This window comes from Abramis brama, assembly GCF_963993115.1.
Source record: "Abramis brama genome assembly, chromosome: 5".
Lineage (NCBI taxonomy): Eukaryota > Metazoa > Chordata > Actinopteri > Cypriniformes > Leuciscidae > Abramis > Abramis brama.
Window position 1 is genome coordinate 15501284 of NC_139967.1, and position 14138 is coordinate 15515421.

General features: G+C 36.6%; 1 protein-coding gene across 1 annotated transcript; it reads right to left on the reverse strand.

Moving 5' to 3' along the window:
- Positions 1 to 525: 525 nt before the first annotated feature.
- Positions 526 to 13940, reverse strand: tmc1 (transmembrane channel-like 1). The gene is made up of 20 exons (XM_084114797.1): positions 13758 to 13940; positions 13020 to 13043; positions 12458 to 12938; positions 11436 to 11639; positions 11273 to 11363; positions 11094 to 11175; positions 10861 to 10967; positions 10630 to 10728; positions 9989 to 10131; positions 9705 to 9849; positions 6998 to 7192; positions 6735 to 6914; positions 6441 to 6593; positions 4749 to 4877; positions 4603 to 4670; positions 4263 to 4502; positions 1977 to 2102; positions 1811 to 1889; positions 1350 to 1443; positions 526 to 1132 (listed from the first exon to the last, which is right to left on the reverse strand). The coding sequence occupies exons 1-20, from the start codon at positions 13792 to 13794 to the stop codon at positions 900 to 902; spliced, it is 2910 nt and encodes a 969-aa protein (XP_083970923.1). The 5' UTR covers positions 13795 to 13940; the 3' UTR covers positions 526 to 899.
- Between the last annotated feature and the right edge of the window lie 198 nt (positions 13941 to 14138).

Sequence of the window (14138 nt, forward strand, 5' to 3'; positions counted from 1 at the left end):
GCTATCATAAATTAGCCTGGCTCCATCCTCCTACGTACTTCCGCTCAATTTTCATTTTCCTTCAGTACTCCGTCTGGGTTTGCGGTATATTCGTGGGTTTTTACCGGTCCATTCGGTTTTAGCGAACAGAGGGAGTGGCTGAGAACGATGACATTGAGGTCGTGCGCTAGTTTGAGGTTAGGGTTACGTCACGATCAAACATTAGCGATTGGTTATGGCAGATCCAGAGTGGCTCTGGGCAGATCCAATAGTTTTGAACTTCAACAGAGTACCCGCCTTCAAGGAAGTTAACGCTTGTCAATGGAGAGTGGCCAGACTCTCTGTACAAATGAAATGTACGAGAGTCTGGTAAGGCCAGGCTAATCATAAATGCCACTTGGTTTAAAATGTTGTCATATAATGCAATGACACTCATACATTTTTAAGTGTAGCATAGATGTCCAATCACTTTCCACTGTAAATAAGACACACGTGTTCCACCTCTGTGTAGCTCTTAGAATAACATATTAGTCAAACAAATGTTTACTTTATCTGCTGCATTTTAATAACTAGTTGTAATTGGCATGTAAACCAACAATCAAGAAGCATTTTTTCTAAAACTAAAAATATATATAAAACATGAGTCAAAATATGAAACAAAGCAAGAGATGAAGAGTTTGATCCCAGTTTGGCCAGTGTGTAACAAGAGCAGTCATTTCTCTTTCACAGAGACAAGACTTATCAATCTAGAGTTACATAGTCACCTTGAGCATAACTGAGACATTCATGACATATGCGGCAGGCCTGGGCACAGTATACTGAATAACAATATCAGCAAGAAATAAAATAAGTGTCATATAAGTGCATACAAATGTTGTGTATGCAACATAGAGATTCACATCTATTTACATCTGTGCTATTTATCTCTTGCTTGAGTGAGAGTTTTTCTGTGGCTGATGTGGGTGACCTGGAAGATGTCCAGATGATGTGTGTCCCCGGGATGCAGGGGTTCTGGTAGTTGTGTGGGTCGCGGTGACGGGAGGTCCAGAGTTTTGAGTATGCTGACTCTGTGATGGGTGAATAAAGCGACCGTTCTGCCCAGCTTGTCTGTGATGCCCTGCTTCATCTAGGCTGCTGCTTTCTTCATTCACTCCTGAGAAAGAGGAGGCAGAGAGACCTTTCAACTGCTGTCTCAGAACAACACTGTTATACAGAAACAAGGGCATGTTGTTTTAATACTGTGGCCACCTGTTGCCCAAACACAGCACATTAGCTCTTCAACATTAATGGAAAGTTTCCCTGGACTGGTTCCAAGATGCTGTCAAGTGCACTGACTGATGGGAGCTGTGACCCGTTCAATGTGCTCTCACCCAAATCGGAGGCGCTGTTGCTGCGTTGTTGCTCCAGTTCATTGGCTGCCTTTAAGGCTGCAAGTTTGTTCTTTTTCTTGTTTTCCTCGTTTTGCTGTAAATGCAAAATCAGAGAATTCAGTGACATGACAATAAATGACAAGTAACAGTAGTGAGTAGATCTATGTCCAATTATAAAAATAAATTGAAATAATATAAAATATATTTAGGTCTATGTGAAATAACAATAACAATAATTAGTCATTATAATAATTATTAAATCTATTATTATTATTATTATTATTATTATTATTATCATCATTATTTATGATAACTCAATGTTAGTGCTTCCACCTAGTGGTAAGTTTACATAATATAATCTGCTCATTTACAGGGTTAGTAAGAATTTTTATTTTTGGGTGAACTATCCCTTTAACTGACATTTACTGTATTTGAACAGACATTTGGTCTTCCCAACTTACTGTTTGAAGTTTCTTTTTCAGCTCCATATTTACCCTTTTGTATGTTTTAGAAGTGGACTGCAGATAATATATTGCAAGACTAAAATAACAGAAAAAACACCATTACACACATCTTTATAGAAGTACAGGAAAAACACATGGATGGATTTTAGACATTCCCACTTACACCAAGAGCAGAAGAAAGGGCAGCACTAGTCCGGGGTTCGAGGCATAGCTGAACACTTTACCGAACCAGGCAGGGAAGTCTGTCTCCAGGGTCTCCTGAATCACGTCAAACATGCGGTTTTTCCCACTGCAGAAAAATCTCTAGTTACAATAAGTAGCCTAGGCTAACAAACGAATAAGTAGATGGATTCAGCCTCGTCAACTGGCTCCCTGAGTCCCTGAGAGGGGGATTTATAAATATTTTAATTATTTTATAAATGTTTATGTTTATTTTTATCTTTTAATTTTAGTTTATTTATGTCGACTTTTTTAAAAAAAACTCTTCATGTAGGCTAATGGTAACCGCATTTTATGCGGATTTTAAGAAGAAAAAGGATGCGAGACAATTGTAGACTTGCAGTCTGCTGCGCTCTAGTGTTAAAGATCCGGCATTGCAGGATTTGACTTGGCAGACCTCCACTTTTAAACTGTACATTTTAATTAAATACATATAATACATATACAGTGAGGAAAATAAGTATTTGAACACCCTGCTATTTTGCAAGTTCTCCCACTTGGAAATCATGGAGGGGTCTGAAATTGTCATCGTAGGTGCATGTCCACTGTGAGAGACATAATCTAAAAAAAAAAATATATGATTTTTTAACTATTTATTTGTATGATACAGCTGCAAATAAGTATTTGAACACGTGTCTATCAGCTAGAATTCTGACCCTCAAAGACCTGTTAGTCTGCCTTTAAAATGTCCACCTCCACTCCATTTATTATCCTAAATTAGATGCACCTGTTTGAGGTCGTTAGCTGCATAAAGACACCTGTCCACCCCATACAATCAGTAAGAATCCAACTACTAACATGGCCAAGACCAAAGAGCTGTCCAAAGACACTAGAGACAAAATTGTACACCTCCACAAGGCTGGAAAGGGCTACAGGGAAATTGCCAAGCAGCTTGGTGAAAAAAGGTCCACTGTTGGAGCAATCATTAGAAAATGGAAGAAGCTAAACATGACTGTCAATCTCCCTCGGACTGGGGCTCCATGCAAGATCTCACCTCGTGGGGTCTCAATGATCCTAAGAAAGGTGAGAAATCAGCCCAGAACTACACGGGAGGAGCTGGTCAATGACCTGAAAAGAGCTGGGACCACCGTTTCCAAGGTTACTGTTGGTAATACACTAAGACGTCATGGTTTGAAATCATGCATGGCACGGAAGGTTCCCCTGCTTAAACCAGCACATGTCAAGGCCCGTCTTAAGTTTGCCAATGACCATTTGGATGATCCAGAGGAGTCATGGGAGAAAGTCATGTGGTCAGATGAGACCAAAATATAACTTTTTGGTCATAATTCCACTAAACGTGTTTGGAGGAAGAAGAATGATGAGCACCATCCCAAGAAGACCATCCCTACTGTGAAGCATGGGGGTGGTAGCATCATGCTTTGGGGGGGGGTTTCTGCACATGGGACAGGGCGACTGCACTGTATTAAGGAGAGGATGACCGAGGCCATGTATTGCGAGATTTTGGGGAACAACCTCCTTCCCTCAGTTAGAGCATTGAAGATGGGTCGAGGCTGGGTCTTCCAACATGACAATGACCCGAAGCACACAGCCAGGATAACCAAGGAGTGGCTCTGTAAGAAGCATATCAAGGTTCTGGCGTGGCCTAGCCAGTCTCCAGACCTAAACCCAATAGAGAATCTTTGGAGGGAGCTCAAACTCCGTGTTTCTCAGCGACAGGCCAGAAACCTGACTGATCTAGAGAAGATCTGTGGAGGAGTGGGCCAAAATCCCTCCTGCAGTGTGTGCAAACCTGGTGAAAAACTACAGGAAACGTTTGACCTCTGTAATTGTAAACAAAGGCTACTGTACCAAATATTAACATTGATTTTCTCAGGTGTTCAAATACTTATTTGCAGCTGTATCATACAAATAAATAGTTAAAAAATCATACATTGTGATTTCTGGATTTTTTTTTTTTTAGATTATGTCTCTCACAGTGGACATGCACCTACGATGACAATTTCAGACCCCTCCATGATTTCTAAGTGGGAGAACTTGCAAAATAGCAGGGTGTTCAAACACTTATTTTCCTCACTGTATACATAATACATATATACATACAGAAATAACTGAGAGCCCATTACTCTAAAGTCTAATTATTTGTATTTATTCTTAATTTAAGCTTTCACCACACTGACCAATTTCTGAAACACTATTACTCAGTTCTTATGCTAAAAAGACCTTCTCCATAATCCCCACCATTTCTGATTCATAAATTAAAATTTAAAACCTGAAGGGTCCGCAGTCGAAGGAGGGGGGAATGGTGACAATGGTGTATATAGCAGGCAATGTAGAAAGGAAGAGGATGACCAGCAGCATGGCCATGTAGAAGTTATTGGAGCCTGAAGCTTTGAAGACCCGTTCCTGAGGCACATTACAGCACATCACCGCCCAACACTGCAGGTACATGGACACGTGAAGCCGTAGAAGATTTAATGCTGGAAGACATGGAGCGTAGAACGCCCCCATCCTGGTACACACACAGACAAAGATTTGGTGCGGTTTAGAGGTATACAGGTTTCATTCGGATAGAAAGAAAACATGCTACATAATATGGTGATATTTCTCACCAGATCATTCCCTGGTTGAAGATCAGCCCCAGAACATTCCCACTGACGTCAAACTCTGAATAGGACGGCTAATAAAGAAAGCACACTTCAGTTATAAATGAGAGGGAATCCCTGACACTGATTCTGCATGTGTTGTGGATACTCACAAAGCCAAACTCCAAATCCCAGCACCAGCAGTTGTTTAGGAATCGCACCAGTACGGCACGGAAGAAATCCCCAATAAGCAGAGTGATGTAAGTCGTCATTGTGTCAGAAATGATGAGACGAACAAACTCCTGTAGACGCAGAGGATGCTGATGATCTCTAACAACTTGATGTAAAGCATCATAACATTCGTTTAACACTTTATTTTAAAACTTTGTAGTTATCTTTTTTAGGATTTGTTAAAACATACACTCAATATTTGTAACTTTATGCTAACTATAAAATCTAATGCCAAAGCATTTGTACTTGCTTTTCCATTTACCAAACTGTATTTCGTCTGAAAATAATTTTAATATTTTTCAATCATTTTAATGAAATGCTTATATTTACAAATATTATACTTACAGTACACTACCATTCAAAGTTTAAAGTCGGTACGTTTTTTTTATGTTTATGATAAAGTCTCTTATGCTCACCAAGACTGCATTTTCAAATCAAAAATACAATAAAAACAGCATTTTTAAATATTATAATTTAAAATAACTCTTCTTTTTAAATAAATATATATACCCTTTCCCCACCAGCATTTTGGCATTTTTGATAACTTTCACAAAAGTTTCATGGCCCCAGAATACTTGTTAATAATATCTGAACATGCAATATGACCTCTACTTTTAAACAAACCAAAAAACTTTATTTTATTCTTTTATTTATTCTTTATTCTTTATAACTTTATTCTAGCTTCATGCATTCTTTTTTATCAAAACTTGAATGTGGGTAAGTTTCATTTTAAAAAAAAAGCTAAATTTTTAGCAAAAAGCTGAGAAAAATCGCCTTTTTGTCAAAGACTACGGTTTGGATCAGATTCAGAACCATGATCAAAACATTGACTGCATCCGAAATCGCATACTTAAAGTTAAAATGTCAGCATCACATGATCCTTTAGAAATCATTTCAGAAATCTGATTTGGGGCTAAAGAAACACATTGATAATAATTAGAAATGTTGTGCTGCTTGAAACCGTCGTGTGTGTGTTTTTAAGGATTCTTGGATTAATAGAAAGTTCAAAAGAACAGCATTTATTTGTAACAATGTAAAAGTCTTTTACTGTCATGTTTGATAAATTTAATGTCTCGTAAAGTATTAATTAGTTTTTAAAAAAATGAAAGTGACCCCAAACTTTTGAACTGTAGTTTAATTCAATGTAAATGTGTCAAATAATTGAAATGTGTAAATCTTTAAAACAGGCTGAAATGTTTTTAAATTGTATAAGTCATTAATAGTCATCTCACCAGTGTCTTAGACTTATTTTTAGACTGCTGTGTAAATTTTCAATGTTAAAATACTTCGCCCTCTAACATTTTAATGTGCAATGAAGTAAACCGTTGCAGATTGATTAACAGAAAAAAAAAAAGTGTAAACACTGTTGGTCTGTAGCACTTGAGCAGCCCAAAATAGCAGCATCACCTCAACAAACGGCGTGATTTTGGGTCAGGAGTGGGACTGCTTGTCTAAACAATTCAAGATGGGGTAGAGTGTTTGGGAAGTTTTTGCAAGTGTATACTACATTTTTCTCACTAAAGGTTGGGTTAGGAGTTATACAATACTTCGTAATGCTGCTTTGGAATGTATTGTGTTCCAGTTGTACTGGAATTTGGATTATGAAAAGAGCTTTAAGCACTCTTCCCCAGTACCTGTCCCACCATAGTCTCCCAGCAAGGCCCTCTTGGAACATCAGCAGGGTGCGCTGTGATCGGAGGAGCAGTCGAGTTGTCTGGCATAGTCCCGTTGTACAGGTTAGCCTGCCATATTGTCATATTCTTCTTCACAATCTCCTCTTCTGCCCTCTTGAAAATATGTGACAGTTAGGAGAATAAATGACCTTCATAAGAAGATGATTTAGCACAGATTCTGTGGCATCTGGACAGAAATAGAAATACTGAAAATGGGACTGCGAGGGCTTTAGTCTTTGTTAAATGAAGCTCTACCTTTAGTTGGATGGCATCCATGAGAGCGATAATGAATGTGTAGAGGTTCCCCAGGAAAAGGGCGAATATGCGTCCCAGCTGCCACTGGAGGGCGATGCGTGGATGATAGTTCTCTAAAGTGCTGATTACATCAAACAGCATCGGACAGAACATTCCCAACAGAGACATCACCATGTTCACCTGAATGTATGTAAAACCACGCAAAATTCATTTTTATTGATTAACAAGAGGATTACCATTGTGCATTGTTACATGAGCCTGACCTCATTCCTCTCCCACCAGCCGTATTTCTCTAGTCCCTCCAGAGCGAACTTCTGAGACCTGCGTACTACAAAGTAGATCAAGTACCCACTCCCTGCCAGACAGCAGAGCACCAGGAAGTTGGCCAGCACTCTAAGGAATCTTGTAAGGTGGATGTTGTCATCTTTTCTGCTCTCTTGCTCCTCCACAATGGTCTCCTGTTAAAGCGCTGAATTTATTATGAAGCCAAGAGACGCCATATTAAAGGGGTCACATCATTCTTTTTTATTATTGTTTATTTTGAATTAAATTTCAGTTTTAACAATATGGGACCTTTAAGACTTCTGTGTAAATGCTTTCTTTGCATGTGAAGGTATAGGAGCCTAAGTTTCTGAACACTGAATAGCGTCATCGATGTAAATGTGGCATTTATTAATATCTGTCTGATATGAAAGCCCATTTCAGAAAAAAAATCATGTTTTGGTTAATCATAATTGGGCCATTCTACAGAATTGGTGCAAACTGCTGTCCCACAAACAAAAAACACATTTAAAAAGAATTTAAGTATTCAAATTTGAGATTATCCTTCTATTATCTATGGAATCCCACAATAATATTAAAAATATCAGTAAGCTTAATATAAAATCATAATGTATTGGGTACTTTCAATTGGGAGGGGGCTGTCCTGAACCCTAACCCCTAAATTTCAACTTGTGAAAATGATATTGAAATGTTTTTTTTTTCCAATTTTTTCCATTGTTGTTTTTAAAAAGTAAAAAAAAATATATATATTTTATTTTTAAATCATGAAACTTTATGTAAAAAAATGTGTCCCACATTTTCATGTCACTACCGAAACAGTGTGTGTTTTAGCCCATTGGCTTTTAACCACACATTTTTGATCAGGAAATATTCCTGTGTCCCTCTCTCTCATAGCCTCTCATTCATTGTAGATAGGTACCATCATGTTGAGGGAAATGTGTTCAAAAGTCTGAAAAACTGTGTAACTTTAAGGAACTTCACTACCAAACACCTTTTTTTCTGTAATTAAGCAAACTTTTTTGGGTGTAATTCCATAAAATGTAGTTTTTATGTGTGTACAACTGTTCAGAACTGTGCTAGGTAACCTTGTGCTGGTTATCATCTTTGAGCTAGGCTAAGTATCTAAAATTTGTCACTACCCAAACAGTCACTAACAAAACATGTGGTGAAGTTTCGGTTGTGATATCATGTTTTTTTTAGTGTTATTTGATAAAATGTAGTTTTTGTGTGTATACAACTGGTCAGAACTATGCTAATTAATCATGTGCTGATTAACATCTTTGAGTTAGGCTCAAAAGTATCTAAAATTGTCACTACCGAAACAGTCATAACCGAAACATGTCATCATTGTTTTGGTAGTGACTAAAGGGAACACATAATCATTTATTTGGGGGAAATAAACAAAATTTTCGTACAGTTATGCAAATCTAGTATGTATCTTAGTATGTTTTATTAGTGTTTTAGTATGCGAGTTAAAATTCTGTAATGTGATGTGGTCACTACCAAAGCATTACTGTCACTACTGAAAATGTGCCGTCATGACCGAAACATGCATGTTTTGTCTAAAATAAAGTATATTTAATTATCAGCTAAGATGTTATTATAGTGTTTGGTTCAATGTATATTCAAACTAATGAATCCTTAACTTTGAAATCAGTATGATTAATTTAATGCCTTTTAAAATGAAAGATTGGATTCAAAATACAACAAATCTTATAAATTACTCTTGAAATATTGTTAAAATTGTAATTGTTATTGATTTACCTGTGAAAACTTTGTTTAAAAATAGCAAAAAATATATTTACAAGGTAGATGTAAACAAAATGTTAATAGGCCATTAAGGCCAATAAAAGCCTTCTTATTAAATTATTTATTATTGTGTTTCGGTAGTGACAAATTTGGGGAGAGGAAAAATATTCCAAAACTTTCTGAAAATACAATATGATAATTAACTGCACAATTACTAGAAATGTGTACCTTGGATATTATACAAATTGCATACATACAAAATTTGTGAAAAAAGTCACATTTTTTCCAAGACGTTTACAACTCTGACTTTGTAGAATGGCCCAATTATGAGATTAAAGAAGTTATGACATACTAAGTCATAATTATTAGATCATTTTTAATTACTAGATAAAAAGTCAAAGCTATGATATCATTATTATTATTATGTATTATGGAATAAAAAGTCATCATTATGACAAATGTCAAAATTATGACAAAAAGTCAAAATTATTAGATAAAAAGTCAGCAATATAACACCAGTGTCAAGTCGATTTTCACATAATTTTTTTTTTTTTATAATTTCATATTTTTGTCATAGTTATGACTTTTTACATAATGTTAACTTATGTCATAATTTATAATAACTCAGTCATAATTAGAATTCTATTCTCATAATTGTGACATTTTATGTCGTAATTATGATTTTCCAAGCATTTTCTTATGTGGTGGAATGGGCTTTCATAGGGTCTAACATCAGAAATCCAAAAATAGCCATTTTTGCAGCTCCTTGTCAGTTCATGGTCTTTTTTTAAATGCATTACAGCTTTGAAACTTACAGAATCTTTTTATGGTATATCAAGTTCTTAGAGAATTTTCATTCCCATTATAAGACTCCTCTATTATGGACAACATGGACTTGGGCCCAGCACAAGGGGGGAAATAAAATAAAAAGAAACACACCTTAAAGCTTGTGGTGATGGAGGCAAACTTGTTGTCTGCTGTCTCAGGATTTCCAATGAGGTAATCCCAGCTAGTAAACGTCTTCCAACTGAAATTAAAGCTGGTGTCATCTCCGCCACCTTCTTCATTTGCATTGCGTGCCATACTGTTCGGTAAGAGTTTGGAAATCATTAAAGAAATGTTTTGTGTATGAAGAGGCAGAAATGTGCTTATTGATACACTCAACATATATAAAGGTTTCTGATATAGACAGTAAGACTATACAATAGACTGTCATCACTCACGTCCTGATTACCACCATGTAGCTATATGCCACTGTGCCCACTCCCACCAGGAAGTAGGAGAGGGGCATGCGGAACTTGAGCCACCCAATGGCCCGCTGGCTATTGTAGTAGCCATAGAAGAGGACAGAGTACTTAGCATAGCCCTGAAAAAAAAGAAGAAAAGTACTGGACTAAGATGCAAGAGAAATTATGTACTTGGATGGCGAGGTATTTACACTATATTGTTCAAAAGTTTGAGTCTGTAAGAGTACAATATTAAATATTCATATAATGTAAAATAAATGTTTTTCTATTTTAATATATATTTAAATTGTAATTATTAATGTGTTGGTAAAGCTGAATTTTCACCATCATTACTCAAGTCTTCAGTGATCCTTCAGAAATCATTCTAATATGCTGAGTTTGTGCTCAAGAAACATCTCTTATTATTATCAATGTTGAAAGATTTTTGTCAGGAGTTTTCTTTTTGATGAATAGAAAGTCCAAAAGAACAGCATTTATTTTTAAATATAATTTTGGTAACAATGTAAAAGTCTTTAATCTCACTTTTAATCAATTTAATGCATCCTTGCAGACTATAAAATTATTAATTTCTTTAAATTTTTTTAGAATGGTAGTGTATAATTATATAGACTCTTTACCCCAAAATCCCATAAGACTGCAAAATTCTGGGCACTGGCCTCTTCCACTCTGGGCACTGTCTTTCTGGGTAAACTGCCATACGGTTTCCCCATAAGAGCCTGGAAAGTGAATACATTCATAGATTGTGATACATTTAAGAATGAGCTAGTTACATTGAAGGAAATAGTGTGGTGTTCTTTACTAATATCTTATATAATTTTAAACTTTGCAGGATTTAATATATTTCTCACCTCTGGAACCATCACCAGCCCAAACGTCAATCCAAATAAAATCATATTGATGCCATACATCCACCTTAGAAATATGAAGTAAGAAGCAACTGATGAGCCAAAATGGCCTGTAAGGAGATAAAAATAAGTTTGTATATGAGAAAAGATAAGGGGGGGGGGGGGGGGGGTGCACAAAAAGGAAGTATAAAAAACAGCAGGAGAGAGAAGTAAGCTCAAACTAAAAGGCGTCACACTTTCTATTTCCTTTATCTTCATCTCCCACGGGATGCATGCAGTCTTGAAGTTCTCAAAGTCGCGCTGAAACTTCATCCATTTCTGAAATCAAAGTAAAAAAGAAAATTGATGATCACTCTGAAGCTGTAGAAGGAGATCTCCAGCTCCATTAGTTTCATAATGACAGTCATCTCCTCACCTTCATCATCATGACCTTGTAGGCATAGAGCTTTCTGCCTTTGCCCTTTCCTAGAGCCCCTTCATATTTCTCCACAAACTCCTGTGACTCCCTGAGACAGAACACAAATTGCTGGCATTTTGAAGGCGGGTGGTACATACACATAAAGACAGCAGTGACGTACCTAAGGATAACTAGTTTTTTCCTCATGGGCCAGGGCTTTCCTCTCAGTGTGGCGATTAGCTTTTTCCTTTCGTCCACAGCTTCTTTTAACTTTTCCAGCTCCTCTGGGGTCAGAGACCCCAAAACTCCCACTGCCTGATTGTCCTTTGACTCCGAGTCAGAGTCGGACTGAGATTCTGACTCAGATTTAGACTCAGACTCTGAGCTGGGAGGGAGAAATGGATGCAGGTATGCTGAGCGAGACTCAAACGTCTGAGACCACAAATGGGATGCTTACTATTTTGTATTGCATTCAATACAACATATCCAATACAAATGACATCTATAGCAAAACCATTTCAGAGAAAAGTTGAATTGAAAATTTTTCAGAATTGTAATAAATCTTCATTTTGCTTTAGTGCAAAATGTTATAATAATAATAATAATCATTGAAAAAATATTCTAACAAGCTAAAACATACTTAAAAAAACTTATTTAAACAAACTTTTCAGGTTTCTATTAAAAAAGACTCCATCTAGTCCATTGTGTGCATAGTTTGACAGAAGTTAGTGGTTATACATTTATTGATTTTGCACTATATATCTGCCATCATATCGGTATCTGCGTTTATTTTTAATGCTATCGTTATCGGCCCGGTAAGAAAATTTGGCCGATATCTTAAAGCCAATAAATAATGGATTATTCTCCTTCACCTGCGACACTTGAGATGCGCACTGTTCACCATTAAGGTTTTTGAATTGCTTGAAATATGATTGGAATGACTTCAAAAAGGAAACGTGCAGCGCAAGTCTATCAAATAGGCTTAGGCTACATAAAATTATAATGAGAACATTATAATTGCGTGCTTGGGACATGGATGTAATGATGAGACTTTTGTTTTTGTAATAAAAAATTTGGACCAATATATGGATTATCGGCTTTCAAATATAAAGAATTATCTGTTATCGGCATCGACCAAAATGTTCATATCGGTGCATCCCAAATTGATTTACTAAAATGATTCGCAAAATAAAACAAACTTACATAGTTTCTGGTCTCTTTATTTTCTTTTTCTTTTTCTTTTCCTTCAAGGGCATGTCATGACAATCTTTGTGTTTTGTCTTTCCATGCTTTGCATCGTCCTCCTCATTTGCATGCTTCTTTCTCTTTTTCTTCACATCTTTTTCCTTCTCATCCTCCAGCTTCAATGTCTTAGTTCTTTCATTTTTAATGTTCTTTTTCTCCTTTCTGGATTCTTCCTCAGCCTCCTCTGCATCTGCATTCTTTCTTCTTTGCTTTCTTCCATGTTTTTCACCCTCTTTCTTTGCTGTTTTGTGCCGTTTATCATGCTTTTTCTCGGCTCTTTTAATGCCCGCCTCAGTTGTTCTCTTCTCTGAAGCTCTTCTGCTAACTTCACTATTTCTCACTCTCCTCCGTTTGTCATCTCGTGTCGCCTGCTTCTCTGTACCTCCCTCAAAGTTTTCCTCCACTTCTACATAGTAAAGGCTGAATTCATTGTCCTTCCCTACAAGAAAAATGTTTGTACATAGATTAACATACAGCACAAAATAAAAACATGCATACAGAAAGCAGTCAACCATCCTACCTTCATCCTCCACCTCAATGCTCACTGTAAAGGCAAACAAATAACAAAAAAGTAAAAAATAATGGACATAAGTTCCAGACATTGTTTAGAAGACATGGTTAAGTCCTGAAAGGTCAGACATGTAGGGTTCCCAGCAGCTGTTCAGCGTCTGTTGTGTTTGACCACAGTGTAACCAGACCGGTAAGTGCTGACCGAGTCATTACATGCTTAGCTGTGTTGCACAATAGACACAATGGTGCTTTTCATCTTCAGTGTCAATGCAAACTGTCCTCTTACATGGGGTCAAAGGTCAAAAGAATGAAAGTAATGTTCACATACACATACTTAAAGTTCATATTTTCTGCATGACCATCTTGGTATTTAGCACGGCTGAAATACATGATTAAGTCAATAGGTTTGCATCAAAATGAAAATAAGGCATAAAATATAAATTGCCTTTTAAGTAACTAAACATTTCAAATAATTTGATCAGAATAAAAAAATCATTATCAGATTTTTAAATATTGAGACAGTATGTCTTTGCTAAGCTGCTAATCTCTGCATACAATATTACATTAGTTAATTATTAATAACTAATAGTAGTACAATAGTGTTTAACAATAGTAATTATTAATAACACAAATTACAAATTACAAAAAACTTGTTAGTTGTGGCTAACACTGATAAACACAAACATCACATGTTTAAAAATGGTGTTAAAAATGTATCAAATGCACAGAAAGTAATAATCATCTTTACCGTCACTTTCAGATGCGATGAGTTTATGCCGTGGCATCCTCCTCTTGAGTGGCCTTCACTCTGTGACCTCGCGTGTGTGTGTCCATGCATACAGGAGAGAGAGTGAGTGAGAGTGAGAGTGAAAGTGTGTGTGTGTGAGTGTGAGTGATGATGATGATGAAGCAGCATTGGACCATGGCCTGATTGAATAGAACCTGGAGGGTGATGAGTACCGTGCATGAAGAGTTCACTTTTTACTAGCATTCAGCGACCTCTCCCAGGAACAATAACCAGTCGAAACTCTAGAGCCTCTCAATTTCACCCCTTTCAATTATTCAACAGAATTATGACTCTTTTTTCAAAAAGAAAGGAGGTTACACAGTACCAAGCCAAAATAGATGA

Bases quoted from the DNA above. Each gene is read 5' to 3' on its own strand.
- tmc1 (XM_084114797.1), bottom strand. From the start codon at position 13,794: ATGCCACGGCATAAACTCATCGCATCTGAAAGTGACG. The intron at 10,729-10,860 runs GTGAGAAATATA...TTCACTTTCCAG, and splicing joins GGCTGGTGATGGTTCCAGAG to GCTCTTATGGGGAAACCGTA. The intron at 1,444-1,810 runs GTAAGTTGGGAA...TTGCATTTACAG, and splicing joins TGAAAAAGAAACTTCAAACA to CAAAACGAGGAAAACAAGAA.